Source organism: Convolutriloba macropyga, chromosome 5 (genome assembly GCF_964194025.1).
Source record: "Convolutriloba macropyga chromosome 5, txConMacr16.3, whole genome shotgun sequence".
Classification (NCBI taxonomy): domain Eukaryota; kingdom Metazoa; phylum Xenacoelomorpha; order Acoela; family Convolutidae; genus Convolutriloba; species Convolutriloba macropyga.
The window spans coordinates 35551045-35568292 of NC_134472.1; the positions used below are offsets into that span (position 1 = coordinate 35551045).

Sequence of the window (17248 nt, forward strand, 5' to 3'; positions counted from 1 at the left end):
AGTCTCTGAGACTCCCTCTTGTTGCAGTAGGTTCTTCATCCAGTGCTTGTTCCTCAACATCTGAGGCATCTCGTCTCAGTGTCGTTTCTTGAGTGTTCACGCTCTCTGCGTCATGCCACTCCTCCTTTATTGCAGATGTGCCCTGCTCCTCTTTGTTGTCATCGTCTTGATAACATCATCTGGCTGCCAGATCCCCAGTTGCGATGATCCCTCATCTTGTAGGTCGGGCGTCTGTGTTGTCAGGGATTGAGCCCACTTCGGACTCCTTGATGATCACATCTCGAACTGCCACAACCTTGCGTGTGTTGGGTACGTACACCAGGTATCCGTTGTCTCCTTCAGTGTTCACCACTTCGACTTTGTCTTTCTTACTCACTTTGACAGACTGCGAAAGTTGATTAGTTACGTCTATAAAATTGATTTATCACAAGCAAAAACGTGCTCATTGATACACAAAATCTAAATAAATTAGAATGAAGCTTGTCTTTTAAAACAGCTAAGACCGACCTCCGAGAAACAAAAAATTTAAAACCTGAACAAAGAAATGAAATCAGTGTTTTGGGAATGCTTGTGTAAAATTTATTCATGTAAAGTCAAAAACTTATTGGTGCCAACAAAAATGTTGGCAAACTAAAACAGAAACAATTCCAATTAAAGGTTTTCAAAAGCAGAACTGTTCAAGACGTCAAAAATGTAACAGCAGATATAAACACTAAAACTAATAATGTGTTTGCAAAAGAGCTGCAATCACAACAATGAAAAATAAAGCAACGGTTGCCAGTTTACTAATGCAATACTGTTCATGTTTCTGTCGGATGAATTAGGCTTTATTTCCTGATGAATGTTGTCACCCCTGAATTGGTAATGTTTTTGCTTATAATTTTTGGGGTAAAATATGGCTCAAAATTGCAGTTAGTTCAATCTTTCAAAGCGCTTAAATTTTCCCGAAACCTGAAACTTCAGTTTGAAACAATTGCAAGAAATTTTTTCGCTTCAAAACAATTCATTGAAAAAGTTAGTAACAGAAGTTTGCAAAATGTAAACACGCGTTCAATTATTCTGCGTTGGCTCTAATTAAGTCTTCAGGAAATTGTACTGCTGAACTTTTAGCAGAAGTGGAAGAGTTGTTCAAATAAATTGGAGAAAAAAAAATTTTTACGAAAAATATGAAAAATAAGTAAATGTTTTCGAATTGTTTGCCTTTTTGAATTTTTTTTTGAAAAGCTGCAACTGCAAAAGACGGTTGTTATAACAAAATGCTGAGCAACGATATCTGTGATAGCGAAATTTTGAGATTAAATTGTACGCTTTAATTTTGCCCACCGAGGGAAATAATAAAAAAAATTGGTCATAAAAACGAGGGTTAATAACAATAAGTGGTTCATCTTGTTTCTTTATTTTATCTTCCCTTTAGTTGAACATATCTGTAGAATATACTGTTGTTAAGTAGTAATCAAAGTCGTCAAACTTAAAAGGAATGCAAGTGCATGTTTAATAATGTCAAACTCAGATTACTCATGCAAGTGTGACTCGAGGATTAAATGAAAAAGCGGTCGTGAACTCACTGAAAAAAAATGATTGAAAACTTCGGTTACAATCAGAATTTTATTTTGTTTGTGAAAATCACAGCGCAGCTTTTTTGTATCTATTGAGCAAAATTCAACAAAAAATATTTGAGAACTTTTAAAGGATGCAGGGCTTCCTTAGCTAATTTATAAAATAACGCCCTCAATTCTTTTATTGAAAACTGGTCTTTTTGAATATCTGAACAACAATAAAAAATGTTTAAGCAGTTACTAGAAGTAGAATAGATCCGTTATTTTTATTGCTCTCGAACAAAGTTTGTAGCAATTATATTAGTCCTGTTGGTCTTTTATGCAATTTTTCGCTTGACCGATTTTTCATTTGACCCATTTGACTTTTCGTCCACAAAAGCCGGATAAACAGGTACCGGCCAGCGGGCATTAGGTTCTCTTAGAGCCTTTCAGATCACTGGTCTCCAGGTATGCAATTCACGGAAACTTTTACTTATGGTGTTAAGGGCGGTTCTTAGAGGCTGATCCCCCCGTCTCCTCCCCCCTTCCTACAACCCCCCCCCCCCCTCACTTCACCCTCAATCCTCACCCCCTGAACATCGTTCAGGCCGTACGGTCCCTGTGTAGCCAAAGATCTCCGCCACCGCCCCCACTGTTGCCCCCACTCTCTTCCATCAACCCCCCCCCCCCCCCGTTGCACCCCCTCCTCGCTGCTCTCACCGTCCTTTCAAGTAAGCTAAGCCTCGCTAAACCGAGGCTAGCTTCTTGCGAAGCCAGCCAGTCATTTGAGAGTAATTCGCCCAACGTTAGTTGGTTATGCTTGAACAATTTAGCCTGTGATTCTGAAATTTCTTTAAAAAAATTGTGGAAACTTTTTGTAATCTTCCAAATTTATGAATTGTGTTCAGTTCATAAATTAGAGACCATTTTCCTAGAACATAATAAGCTCTTGATTATGTTATGGTCGTGTCTCTCGACTGCACAGAAAAGCAGTAAAATGACGAAGATATGCATATTGATTAAAAAATTTTCTAGGGAAAATAATTTTATGCAAGTGAATTTTGTACACAGAGATTTAAAATGATAATGCATGTTTTAGTATGTGATGCCCTTGAAAAAGACAAAGTTTGAACAAAAAGGAGGCTGGCATTTTGATGTCTTTTTTAATCAGAGTAGAGATAATGGGTCTTTCCCATTATGCCCCCCCCCCCCCCCCCCATGAAATTATACCCCCCTCCATTTTATAGTGTATTTACCATGATAGGGGGCTATAGGTTATCTGAACACTAAGCTGGGGGCTATAATGGGAAAGACCCGAAACAATTTAATCAGAGTAGGAGTAAAATCATGAGTTGAATTAATACTTTTTAGCTTCTGAGCGTGCAGGTATGTTATGCGGAGAGTCCTTGTTCATAGATAGCTTAGATCTGTGGCGGAAGTCATACATATTTTGAAACACCCGTTTTGGTCATCAGGGATAAAAAGCACTGTTATATCGTTCCCAAACTAACTTAATAGCAATCATTCGATTCCTTTTCAATGATCCTTTGTTTGGCACTGTATATTTGCTAGTTTTCCTCATTCGCATGAGATGTTGAAATAATGAAATCAATATCTTTTCTCGCGCCAATAGATAAATATATATAAGTTAAGGTTCTATCTGGTGTTGGTTTTCGCTGTGACGATTTTGTGAAAAGGTTAAGCTGTAATGCAGCTATATTTGATAATTGGTGGGGTATAGATTTTGATTTGAGGTGAGCGCGATTAAGTGAAAGCACAGCAACTTTAACTTTATGCGGGAAAAATAAGGCACCGTTTTGAACGCTTCCTTGTAATTCATTAAAAAGTACCAATTTATCGGTGTTTTTCACTTCTTAATACTGTAATCTAAACGAAGCCTATATTGCTGTAACATTGTTTTTTTTACAGTCCAAAGAGTTTGGATTGTATTGGTTCTCTGGCTTTTTTGCAAAACGTATTCGCACTTTTTTTAAGATGACTTTCAACTTTCAAAACAGAATAAAAGGTAAAGACCAGGTCCAATAAGCTGCAATAGAGGACCTAAGCTGGCTTTAGTAGCCTCTCACGTGATGGGAGTTCTAGATTCAAAGTGTACTATTTGATTCCATTCAGGTCACGATTTGAATTTTTGAGCCTGCAATTTTGCCGTTTTTATTTTAAATAGCAGCCTTTAGGCTCTCAAAGGCTATAATTTAGGAACTGTTTTTTAAAATTCGCTTTACCTTTTCATTACGTTTTTCGTCATTGAGCATTAGGTTATCAAAGTTTGGAGCGATTGCTTGGTAACATTAGTATTAAGCTTAATAGATTTCAGTTTAGAAGCTAGTTAAGTATAATTTGAAAATCTAACTGAAAATGCTATTCAAATCAAGTTTTTTGACACTTTCTAGCTGTGAATTGCAGTTTAAATCACCATGAACATTAAGCGCGTCAACGGCGACTTTTTTCTCGTTAATTTGCCGACTATGTTTTCCTGTTTTTAATGACACCCATTATCTTTTATTTGGTTCTAATCGGCTATAATTGTGTTCCTGTTTAATAGCCGCCGTCAGCCTCTCAATGGATTTTTTTTAGGCGCTCTTTTTTAATTCGCTCTACCTTTTGATCACGTTTTTTGTCTTGCACAAGTCACGATTTTCACGCTTGACTTCTGACCTACTTTCACTGTTTCAACTGAATGGATTTTAATTTTTTTTCACGCATTGAATTACGCAATGCAGTGAATACGGTCAAAGTCAAATGAGCAAAATCAAAAGGTCAAAAGAAACAGGATAAGCATATAAAGCCCGGTCTTTAGGTCATTTTGTATTAGGTTATCAAAGTTCATTAAAGATATTTACAATAAAGAGATTGCTAGCTGGCATTAGTATTATGCTCAATAGCGTTCAGTTTCAAAGCTGAATTAACTGTAATTTTAGGATCTAACCGAATATGCAGAGTTTGCACACCAACTAAAAATTTGACTTTTACAAAAGTTTCTGTCAATTTCTATCTCTTATTTTTTTCTTTTACTGTTTCATTCACAATGTGCGTCAAGCGGGTCAACGGCGGCAATTTGCCGGCTATGTTTTTCTAAATTCGAATTAAATGTTGTTTGGTTTTATCTCATTTTGCCTCTTCTTCGTCATTTTGTATAAAAAATTGTTGACTTTTCTATGCTAGTTTTATTCACCGCCCATTCTGCTCCAAGTTCTTTTAATCAGAAGATCAATGTAAAATGAACTGAGTAATAAAATTGGAATGAGAAATAGAAACTGGATAAACCCTTAACCCCCAATTTAAGATGCCGGCTTCTTGAAATTTGATCTTATAATTGTTAGTTATCATCTCTAATGCTTAATGCTATACTCATTGAGAAACACGAGTATATCGAACTGCGAAACGAATTAAATGAATTCGCACTTTAAAATGATTATTCAAAAACAATTAAAAATAATTTTTCATTTCTTTTTCATTCCCAATCTGGGTTATGGGAATTAATGGGCGCTATTTTCTAGCAATCTTTTCCGGGTAAGAATTGGAGGTAGTCACAGTTCATAGCGGTTTTCTGTAAGCTAATTTTTTTCATGTCTGTTTTTTATGTACATATATTGGTAATGAGTTTTTTCACTACTCTAGGCAAATACGACCTTTTCCAACTGTTGAAATTTTGGATAATAGGCATATTCAGGTAGCTCAAAAAGTGTTTTGGGGATATTTGGGTTGCAAGAATCTCAGCAATATTTTTTGTATTTCAATGTTAAAAATTTTTTTGTAATTTGATTTTTTAGTTAATAATCAACCAGGTTTCTGATAAACTGTAGGTTTGTTGTATTGGGGATTTGGCTTTGAGTTCTTAACTATACAGAAGTGTTTTACACAAGCAACATTTTTTGATTTTTTCGTATTAAAATTTTATCATTTTTGTTATTTTTGAGTTCAAGAGGTCAACAAAATCTTTTGCTCTTGCAGCTGAGTTGTTGCCAAGTTTTTTGTTCTCGCTATTTTGCCTTCTTGATTGAAAACCTTGGTATTCAACACCTGATGTCAAACATATCTGCATTTTAATTGCCATTTATCTGAATTTCTGCGACTATTTTTGTCTTGTCTTCCGGCTCGTGATGTGCTATTAGTCTGCTGATCAGGTAAAGGATTCAATCTTTTTTATGTTATTAGTTGGATTGCATTTCAATTTAGCGCTTGTTTTTGTATGATTTTTGTTTTGCCGTCTGACCGTCGTTTTACCATTTTATATTCAGCAAAGATGATTTTTTTTGAACAATTTTCCTCTCACGGCCTTTTCGCACGTGTCATCAATTCTCCCTCTGACTGGCTTTTTAGATTTGTTCATTCAGCAAAGCTAAAAGTAATTTTTTTTGAGCTGAAGTCAAATTTACTGTTTTCACTTATAGTTTTTGTGCGCGTGGCATAATTTTCAATCTCTTTGGAAAGAGTCTCTTAGGCCATTTGTGTGAAAGTTCTTGATCGTAAAAAACTTAGCTCAATTAAAAATACTTTTGAGCTGTAAACCTTGAAGTTAATTAATTTAAGGTCAAAGAAAATCTGTTCATAACTGTATTCTACGGCGCTCAAGTCCATTTCGTGGCTGTTCCCTCAAACGGGGTTCTATGTTTTTAATTTAGAGTACAGATTGCTTTGAAAAATTCAGCAACTGGATGAATTTGTGCAATCAGACTACCAATGTAACAATTTTTTAAATAAAAAACTGAAATGAGTTTTACTATATGCAAAGTGTTTCTGATCGCTGCAGATTTATCAAAGTTGTAAAAATAGTTTTTGACTATAATTGATCAAAAGCAAGTAGCATTTTTCCAAAAGACAATATTAATAGATATGTATGCTGTCAAAATTTTATTTTCCTATAACATAAGGTTCTGGTAAAGGAGTGAGAAGGATTTCTCTACTAGAATTTTAACTGGAATAATGTTATGAGCAACTATAGTGAGTCAATTATTTCAGCTAAAAAACATTACGAAAATTGTTGATATTAAGTAATTTTTTGGGACAGTTCGTTACAATCGCAATTGTTTTCAACGGGACTGCTAGTTTGATTAACAGCCACTGCCAGCTTCTCAACGGATTTTGTTTAGTTGCGCTCGGTTTTTGCAATCCAAGACTTGGTTATTAGTGGGGCTCTTTTTTAAGCCACATTTTCCCATAACTTTGGATTGTAAAACGAGATAAAAAGGTAACGCCCAGTAGGCATTAAGTTTAATTGGAGTCCCTAATTAATCTTTTCTGGCCTCTTAGTGTGCGCAAGCTGCTGAGAGGCCTGCATTTAAGTTGAAAATGTCATTTTGGGAGTTTTTGAGTCCAAAATGGTGCAATTCTTCAGATTGTTTGCCATTCTTGCGTTTTTCACTAGTTAGTCTTTAATTGAAGTTTGTCAAAGTTTGTAAAGGTCTTTTGCAATTTATTTCCGTCTTGGTGTTTTCCCAAATGAAATTTATCTGGGCTCAGGGATGGGTTATTGGATGGTTTCTAGGGAGAAAGAAGTGGTTTTTTAAAGATATATTACGATTTGTAGCTACTTCTCAAAATGTTTTTAAGTTTTTCTGAAAATGATTATCATATTTGGAGTTTTTGGACGTTTAAGGGGCAATAGATATTTGAGATGTTGACAATGGGTTATTGGTTAGTTTTTATTGATAGCAAAATGGTTTTTAGAATATTAATATCAAGCTCTTTAGGCCTTTTCAAAGCGGCTTTTTCAAAAATTTCATATGAGTTAATGCATAACTTTCAGGTGGTATGAATAAGGTGGCATTACTTTCTTTCTGCTGCAAAATTGTTCCTGATCTGCGTCATGGAATTCAGCAACTTTTAATAAATGGCTCTTTTTTCCCCCAAATTTTGGATTTTGTAGTTCTTTCTAATGTTTGTCCGTTATATGTGAAGCTGCTTTCTTTTGCGCTTGTTAGCCCGCAAGTCAGTTGCTATGTAAGTTTAGCAAGAAGAAAAGGGTTAGGAAGAAAAAAGTATAAACAAGTTGAACAATTCGATTAGAGTTTGGTTTTTAAATTTTTGGAATGTTTTTTGTCGTGTTTTTCTTATCTCAAGTGATCAATGAAAATTTTCTTGCGTGTGGTACTTTGGTTTTGCAGTTCGGGTTCCGATTTTATCGAGAATCTTTGCGAATCGAGAAACTTATCCGATTTTATCGAGAAACTTTGCGAATCTCGATTCTTTCAATTTCTTTTTTAATATCTTATTTTGAATGTCTCTTAAAGCAGGGTTTTTGACCGAATTTTCTGCTCTTTTTTATCATTCGTGAACGAAGACCTTGCTATTCAACAAGCTGATAAAAGTAAAGAAACTTTAAATGCTTTGTTTTAAATTTTGGCAACTATTTTTGCCTGATGAATTTGGTCAGCTGCTGAGGTACTGGAAGTTTATGTTTTTAATTCATTTATTTCGGGTGTATTTGGGTTCTTGTCCTGCTAGTTTTTTACATTTGTGCAACTGTTCGATCACGTTGTTCGTATTACAAGTCACGACTCTTACGTTTGGTTTCTGATTTACTCGTTCACGGTTTGAACTGAATGGATTTCAAATAATTTTTGTCATTGAATTACTCAATTTAGTGAATAAGATCAAGGTAAGAGGAGCACAATCAAAGAAACGGTAATAAACCTACAAGGCACGGTCATTGTCAAACTGCATCAGGTTGTAAAGCTCATTAAAGCGATGGCTAGCAGACATTTATATTAAGCTTATTAGCCTTCAGTTTATAAGCTGAATCCAGATGCGGGTCAACGGCGGCTATTGTCCGGTGATTTTTCGGCTAAGTTGAATAATTTTGACTATTTATAATTTGTCCTGTCATTTGAGGTTTGCTGTAGTTACATTGTAACAATTGGTTTTATTGTTGGAAAAATTATAAAAAGCAATTTTTCACAAGTTGTTATTCATCAGCTAGTATTTCTCATCCGACATTTCATCAGGAGAACACTGAATACTTTTTGAACAATAATAAGTTATTTTAACTTCGGCTGTTTTTTAGCAATTTCTTAATTGATCTCAAAAACGTTTTTGCAAGTATTTGTGGTCTCTCGGTCTTTGCTTTTTAGGTGACTTTTTGATTGATGGTTATTATGTGTGGTATTGATATATTTGATTTCCTCTTCTGAAACGGGATAAAGTGTTAAATTTCAAGGGTATTAGGATGCTGCACTGTTCTCTTAGAATTCTGCTAATCTATAGGTGAAGGTTTTACCGATATTTTGAACTCATTTATGTATGATGGATGGGCAAGTATTTTGGTTTAGACAACTTTCTCACCTCCCCTAAAACTAACGACAGGATAATACTAAAAGTTTTAATGCATTTCGTCCGACGTTCATTTTTTTTGAATATTTTACATTATTTATTGGAAATGCATTGACGTTGTTCTCAGGGCCCTGTTAAATTCATGAAGCTTTTGCGTGCGTTAGTTGCATTTTTGCTCAAATTTATATATCGAAGGTAGCAGAATTGATTTACTTTTTTGACTTTTGTTTTGTTAATGTGTGGTCTGTAATAATGTTAACTGCTCTAAGTGAAATTTGTAGCAATTTTAGTAGTCCTGCTTGTTTTTTTGTACTACCGTCCGTCTGGCAGTTTTTTGTGTGACTATTTGAATTGCTGTCCTCCAAAATGGGATAAAGAGGTAAATCCCTGAGAGCATTAAGCCGCTGAGTAGTTCTCTTAGAGCCTTACGGTTTATTAGTCTCTAAGTATGAGATTCACCGAAACTTTAGCCGACATAAATTCATGGAATTCCCGCAATTCGCCCAGGAATCCACCTCATTTCACCCGTTACCCCGAACGCTCGAGCCCTCAACCGTGCTGACGCCCATCACCATCGCGTGTTTTTTAGAATGGTTATAGAGTCTCAATTTGCTGTTTCCTCTTCGCAAAATGTTTGGTAACTGAAAGCTGGTAATGTTTTTTGGTTTATCTTAAGACTTGCTGACTGTGACCGAAACATAGCATGTTCTCGCTGACTGTATAGTCTAATTAATGGCACAAAACGCTAGAAATTTTCCCCATGCATGCTTTGAAGTGACCTCCTTCCTTCGTGCTCCAAGATGTTTTTTTACTGTTTGGCTACAATTCTCTCATGCGCGATTGTTAATCTCCGTTGTTTTCAGAGGCTGCTGGAAAAGGTGAAGACGGTGCAGGGGATGCGGACGCCGTTGATGAGGGAGTTGACAATAGGCGGAACTACAATAAACAAGTATCTTACAACAACGGAGATGTGGCTGTGCAGATTAGAGACGGGTCTAACCAGGATGAGGGAAAAGTTGATGAAACGAAAGATAAGAAGAAAAAGAAGAGCACCAGCGAGAGTGCGTCAGGAGTCAAAGTAGAGGTGAGATCGTTTTTCAAATATGAAGCGTAGTGAATTTCGCGGACATTCTGTATTTATTTCAATAAAAGCATAAAATTTCCTGTCGAAATCTATTGGATTTTAATTGAAGTTTGTCAACCAACAAATAATACTAATTAATAGCCGCCCTCGTCTTATCACCTGGCTAGTATAGAGGACCTATTAAAATCCATTTTTTTAGAAAAAAGCGGTGACTGCTATTAGATGTTTTTTCGGGGATCTGTTTTTCCCTCTATTTTCGAGTTCTATCATGCAGGCTAGTAATATTTTATTTGACTTCTGTTTTGGCTGTTTTTCGTGATTTTTAACTAATTGTTTCAACAGAGCAGCTAATGGTTTATATGACTTAGGAGTCAAAGTAGAGGTGAGATTCGTTTTTAATAAAATATCAATAACTTACTGTTTTCGCCGTTTTTGTAGGTTTTCCCCGTTTCTTAGTCTCATTAATGTCTCATTGGCGCTTTAATGAGCTCTAACAGACGCTATGTGTACAGTTTCAATTAAAATCTTAGGGTTTTAAGTACTTTGTCACATTTAGTTTTGAAACAATTGAATTTTGTCTAGCTCAGTTTTGCGGGGTTTTTTGTCTTATCACCTAGTCTCATTAATGACAATTCTCATCGTTTGCTAGTGACGCATACATGAATCTAATTTCTGCTTTGAGTTCGTACTAAATGTTTCTATTACTATGACACATTTTGTTTTCAAAAATATTGGCGAAATTTTGAGTTTTGCGTGTGTTTGTTGTCATCCCACTCTGGTTGATCATCAGAGCAATAGTCAGTTACTAATGACGCCTAAATAAAGGAAATATTAATAGCCGCAAAGCAATAGCGGCTATTATGGGGACATCGTGATTTTTTTTAATTCGTCGTCTCCATCGATGATTCTTGTGACCTGACTTCTTGGAATTGACGTTTTCAATTTCAGTGATTTCTACTGCTTTGCAGTTAAAATCTGTGTGCGTGGCGTCATTTGTTCTCCTTTTTGGCCAATTGTGTGACTTAACTCACTCAAAAAATGACTTCTGAGCTGGCTTAATGAACTTTAAATTTTATTAACATTTACTTGTTAAAGGTCTATAGTGTACATCTAAGTAGTGCCAAACGTATATGTCCTAATTCTTGAGTATTAGAGTCTTGAGTTTTTGATTTCGAATTCTAATTTTGAAAAAAGCTCCATTCGGGCTTTTTCCTTATAGGGCGTGTGTCTCACAAAAATTGCAGTCCGAATCTAACCAAAAAGTCTAGTGGTCTGTTCAAGGACTGGTGGTCAATCTGTCGATCTTATTTTTTTAGTTGTGTCAATTCATGGAAGGCCACAAGCGTCTATCGCCGCTACTTTCCGGCAATCTGCCGGCCATGTTTTGTTTAATTCCACATCTAATGCGTTCTATGACTGTGTGTGTGTGTGTGTGTGTGTGTGTGTGTGTGTGTGCGTGTGTGTGTGCGGGTGCGTGCGTGCGTGTGTGTGTGTGTGGTATTATAACTTAATCATTAATGATGATCGTCATCGCTTGCTAACGAGGGAAAATTAATCTTTTTATTGACTTAGCAGTGGTTTTCATTACTTTTAAACTTTCTTTTCAATTAAAGGTTAGATTTTTGTTTACACTTTAATGCTATTCTTGTTGTCTAGTCGCTTCATCTTAAAAAACCAGCTCTCAGTGGTCTATGGTCTATTAGTGTGGCGTAATTATTGTCAATGCACTGCTACAACTCTCAGCTATCGGTTTCATTGACTTAAGTTTATTTTTGAAAGCATTTGCTTAAATTTTTGGTTCGTGCATTCATTTATTGTTCCTTTTCTTTTTCTACCTTATCGAACTCCTACTGATGTTTTGTTAGTTCTTAAGTTGCTTTTTATGCTGTGATTAAGAATTTTTTCTGTAGTTTCATGTTTTCTTCCTTTGAGGGCTCAATTTTTCGATGGAATAATCTTAAGTTCTGCCCATTTTCCATTGTCTGTTGTTGGTTTCCACAAGTGTTGTATTTTACCAATTCTAAGGACGCATAGTGTCAATGCAGTAGGGTCTGTTTTATAAATGTTGATATTGATTTTTTAAAATGAAACTTGTTGCGAAAAGAAGTTATTAATTATTGTTTTTGTTTTATTTTTTCGCATATAGCATGTGCTGTGTGGACTGCCATAGTTTGATGCTGCTGGATAATGTTGAATGTCAAATTGTCAATATTTAGGTTAATTCAATTCATTGGAATTGTTATTTAGGACTTATCCTGCTATTTTTTACTGTGGTAAACAAAAATTTTGCGCTTTACCTTAGTTAGCAGCTTCAACATTTTCGCATAAAATCTTTTTCACTTTTCTGGGCTAATTTCACTCTTCTCTTCTTATGTTATAATTTCTTTCAAGCAGCAGTTGCTCAGCAAAATAATCAACCGGATCAGTATGGAAGAACAAAATCAAAAACGGAAACGATATAGACCCTCAAATGCCAATTTTAGATGTGCGCTACTTGAACTTTGTTCTTTAAAGTCTTAGTTACCATTTCTAACGCTTATTGGTATTGATAGTAGCCTCTGATTAAGAAACTGAACTATGATATCCAACTATGAAATGACATCAAAATGGTTCACATTTTAAATGTTTTGTAGATTATTAATAGCCGCCGTCAGCCTCTCAACGGCTAATATTTTGGCGCTCTTTTTAATTCGCTCTACATTTTGATCACGTTTCAACTCAATGGATTTCAATTTTTTCACACATTGAATTACGCAATGTGGTGAATACTGTCAAAGTCAAAAGAGCTCAATCAAAAGAGACGGGATAAACCGATAGAGCCCAGTCATTAAGTCATTGAGAATTAGTTTATCAAATTTCATTAGTGTTTGCTAGCTGACATTGGTATTAAGCTTATTTGCTTTCAGTTTGCAAACTGAATTAAGTATAGATATAGAATCTAATTGAAACCCAAAAAAAAAACAAAAAAATTGGTCAATTTGTCGGTTCTGTTTTTTTTTTGTTTCAATCCCGATGTGCATGAATCGCGTCAACGGCTATTTTCCGGGAATCTGCCGGCAATGTTTTTAATTTTTCAATTCTTTCAATTCAAATCGGGGATAGGGGAATCAATGACCGCTATTTTCAGGTAACCTGCGGGGTATGTAGAATGATTTGGCTGTAGCTGGAGCCGTCAGTTTTTTAAATTGACCAAAATGGAAAATTGAAACCGGAAATTATCTGACGGGGTTAGAGCAAAGAACTCTTTTGCTCTGATGGTACAATTATATGATTACGCTTGTAAAATGATGTATGGTTAGTGACAATTTTATTCGCATTGAGCATCCGAGATTGGCAGCTTTCTTTTTTTTCTGTGTCTTTAAGCTAAAATTTTGTAATTTTTACCAGTGCTTTATTTGCAGGAAGAAGAGCCGACTCCCAGTTTTTTCGACATTCTGAAATTGAATGCGCCTGAGTGGTACCTGTTGCTGATTGCATGTGTCTTCGCTGTTCCAGCGGCCGGTGGTATCCCAGTGTATGGTATATTCTTCGGAGAAATTATGGAGGTTAGCAACTCTGAGATCTACATCATGAAGGGTCTGGCCCAAAGCAATTAAACTTTGTTAGGTTTGTGTAATATGATAGATTTAACATATGGGATCAAGTTCAGATAAAGCATCTGATTGAACTAGCTAAAACTCGATTGCACAAGTTAGGTGATTTTTTCCACAGTTAGAGCGAATGTTTGGAATGAAAGCAAATTTAAAAGACCTGGAATAATCAAAAAGGCAACAATTATAATTGAACTCAGTGAGAGTAGAATGCACCCGCCTGTTCACCTGAACCCTTCCTTTTCCGTTTCGTGTTAGGACATCTGCAAATTGTCAACGAGTAAGAGAGCTTATTTGACGTTAGATGTTTTTTTAAATTTATAATTATTAAGTGCAGCAGTGTTACTACTACAGATTGATGTACTGTTATAGGTGCTTTCCCTCCCAAATGATGAAATACAGGACGAGGCCAATTTCTGGGCATTGATGTTCTGCTTACTGGGATTAGTTGTTGGATTGGGCATCTTTTTGGAGTCTGTATTCCTGGGTATTGCTGGGGCCAGATTGACAATGCGCCTGCGGTCGAAATCATTTGAGCACATATTGAGACAGGTATTCGAAAGAAGTCTGTGGTTTTAGAGAACTTAGCGTTTCAACATTTTTTCCACCAAATGTTGGATGAAAATATCTGCTGGACTGGAGAGAATACTCCCCATTTCATCAAATGTGATTTGATAAGTTCAGCAGATTGACCAGGCTCGACGCAAGGCAATCCTCTTCAATTCATTATTATTAGCCGCCCTCTTCTTGTTTGGTATTAGGCTCCTATTTTTAACGACTCAAAGAGGAGTATTGGAGAAATCTTTCTTTAAATCAATTTTATTGGAGTGAATTTTGAGCCAGGAAATGAAACGTGTGAAAAAAAAGTGTATGCTGAATAAAATTAAAGAGGGAGTGAAAAGAGTGGTTTTTTCATACTGCCGTTTTTGAGAGTAAGAAATTGAGGTATTAAAAAATATTTCTGTGAGTGAGTCAAATTTTTAGTTCACCCGCGGCTTTTTAAATCATTTTTGCCTGTATGAGTTTTGATTACAATATTGTGTGAATTTTTTGGGTTGCTTCCATTGTGACTGTAACCCTCTTCAGGGTTTTCTGGCCTAATAATTCGTTCCAAATGCAAAATGGTTATATATGTCAAGTGCCCTTTCAATCAAAAAATTTGTTACTTTTTCTTTTTAGTTCAATTTCTTTTCAAGTTCATTTTTATTCATAAATATCTTTTCTTACTTCAAATTACTTCAAATCATTTTTACTTCAAATATCTTTTCTAATTCTCATGAATAGTTTAGGCAGGTACTAGTTTTTTGAAGGAGCTGTTTGTTGTTTTCTTTGAGTCGTTTCCGGAATACTTCAGGTTATGTTTTTAACTTCTTTGAATGAATGTTTGTTTGGCTTTATCTCATTTTGCGACCTTTTGAATGAATATTTTTTACTTCTCTAGGCAATTTCTTTCTTCGCTCGTTCTGCTCAAATTGGTTTTAGACAGCAATTCTGCGCAAAGTGGTTTTAATCATCAGTTGCAAAGCAAACTAAAATGAACAAAATTTTCACAAACAGAAACCGGATAAACGCATGATGTCCAATTTTAGATGTCCGGTTACTGAACACTGTTCTCATTATTCTTGGATGCCATCCCTAATGCTAATTGAAATTGACACTAGCCCCTGTATCCGCTCATTAAGTAACAGGTATATGTATGTCTCACTACAAAATGAAATTATAGATTTCTCACATTAAAATGCTTTTGTACAAACATCAATTTCCATTTCTTCTGTTTTTCAATCTGGGTTATGGGAGTTAACGGCGGTTGTTTTAAGGTGATCTCCGGGTATTTTTTACATGAGGAAACGGAAATTTGAAAAGGTTAAAACCTCACACTATTTTTTAAGGCAAAAGTAATTGACTCCAAAGCTTTGAAAAATCAGAGTTGGACGAACAATATCTGAAGCGGACCACAGCAGACAAACAGCTTAACCTCAAGTTCATAAACACAAAATTCTGATTAAGTGAAAAACAAGTTCAAAACGAACATGTGTGAACAATTGAGGGCATTTGGACGAGTTCAGCGATTCAAGGGAACGAATATACTGCTTAATTGGTGCAGTTCAATTAGCTATAACTCGTAAACAGTGTTACTTTTTTCCGCCGTCTAGATATGAGTGGGTTTGGGGATTAATATTATTCAGACCTCATTTGAAGAGGGAAGGACCTCTGCTAGCCCGTTCTGTCATTTTTAACCCCTCTAAGTGTTCATCGGAGAAAGACGTTCGTGGTATATTTACACATAGATTTTTGAATCTCATGTTTATTTGCAAACTGTAAGTTTTTTTAAAAAAAGAAATGATTCGCGAAAACTATGATTCAGCGAAAAGCTGTTCGATTTTGCTGAGAAGATAAGAGGTTGTGAAAGACTTTAAAATTAATTAATTTTTTGGGCTAGGTTGAACAGATTTTCCGAACTGGTTCTGATCATTCTGCTTCAGAAATAAAGTTTTAGATTCGTTATAAATCCTCTTTAGAAATATTCAGCATTAGTTTATTACGTTAAATTACGTGGGATGTGCTGAGATTTGTCTGATAGGTCATTGTGTTTTTGGGCTTTCCTATATGTGCTCTTGGGAAAGAACAATTGAATATCAATATTTGACAAAAATTTCGTATGTGTTTCAACATTTTTCAATAAACTCAAGAATAACTTTTATTATTAACTTTTATTGAGAATTATATGTTTACAATTTTCATCGCAGGCGTTTATGTTGAAGAAAATTAAGTGGTCAGAAATAAAGTTTTCATGATTATCTGAAACTTATTTAAATCATAATTTTTAGAAAGGCACATAGGTCTATCAGAATGATCGAAAATGGCTTCTGCTCTGAACCTTATCAAACATTCATCCATTTTTGATAAAAAATAATATCAATGACCAGTGATGCAGTTCTATGAAAGTTCCTGGAAAGGATAAAGTCCTATATTTCATCTTTAAGAGATGTATTGGTATGCGCAAATGTGTAAGACGAATTAACGTTCAGCTGTATTCTATGATGCCACCACTTGTATCGGAATGCGAAGAGGAGTATTTGAATTTTTGCCATGAACAATCATTTTCTCAGTGTTCACAGTGTCCAGCGGTATTCTATGATGTCAGCTGGACACTGTGATAGTGAGTGTACGTACATTCTTCGGCAGGTCATTCAAAATGAAGTACTTTTGGAAATTTCAGGACATGTCCTTCTTTGACAAAGAAGAGAACTATGTTGGACAGCTGACCACGCGCTTGGCGAAAGATACTGCCCAGATCCAGGGAGCTTCGGGGTTCAGACTTAAGACCATTGTGGAATCCATGGCCGGTCTTCTGACAGGGCTGGTCGTGGCATTTATATTCGGTTGGCAGCTTGCATTGATTATTATTGCATTGGTTCCCATCATTGGCTTCGCAGCTGGGATTCAAATGAAATTCGCGAATGGTTTCTCAGTGTCAAACGAAAGCCAGAAAGGTGAAGCACAGGTAGAAACTGCCTATTATTTTAGACATTAACTGCAGCTAGTGGCTAACCAGGGCAGAAATAACGCCGACCTTGAAAAAAGTAATCTTCGTTGTTTAATTTGTGCTCTAAACATAAATGAGACACTAATTTATGTACGAGTTAGCGTTCTTTGTGAACTTAGGCCGTATATTCAACTTCAGGGACAATTGGTGCTTTCAAGTTTGTCGGATTTAAATCTAAGAAAATAGATTTCCTCTAGAACAC

At 35.6% G+C, this 17248-nt stretch overlaps 2 protein-coding genes across 3 annotated transcripts in view; both read left to right on the plus strand.

Annotated features, from left to right (window-relative positions):
- LOC142339355 (uncharacterized) overlaps positions 1-17248 on the plus strand; it is a 243356-nt gene that overhangs the window by 198400 nt on the left and 27708 nt on the right. The window lies entirely within an intron of this gene.
- The window catches only part of LOC142339354 (ATP-dependent translocase ABCB1-like), a 105612-nt gene that overhangs the window by 68951 nt on the left and 19413 nt on the right, over positions 1-17248 (plus strand). Inside the window, exons 13-17 of one of the 2 annotated variants that reach the window (XM_075389350.1) lie at positions 2907-2921; positions 9689-9909; positions 13311-13454; positions 13872-14051; positions 16720-17004. In XM_075389350.1, coding sequence (XP_075245465.1) covers positions 2907-2921; positions 9689-9909; positions 13311-13454; positions 13872-14051; positions 16720-17004 — 845 coding nt within the window. The remainder of the gene's footprint in view (positions 1-2906; positions 2922-9688; positions 9910-13310; positions 13455-13871; positions 14052-16719; positions 17005-17248) is intronic. The other variant, XM_075389351.1, reaches the window with a different exon arrangement.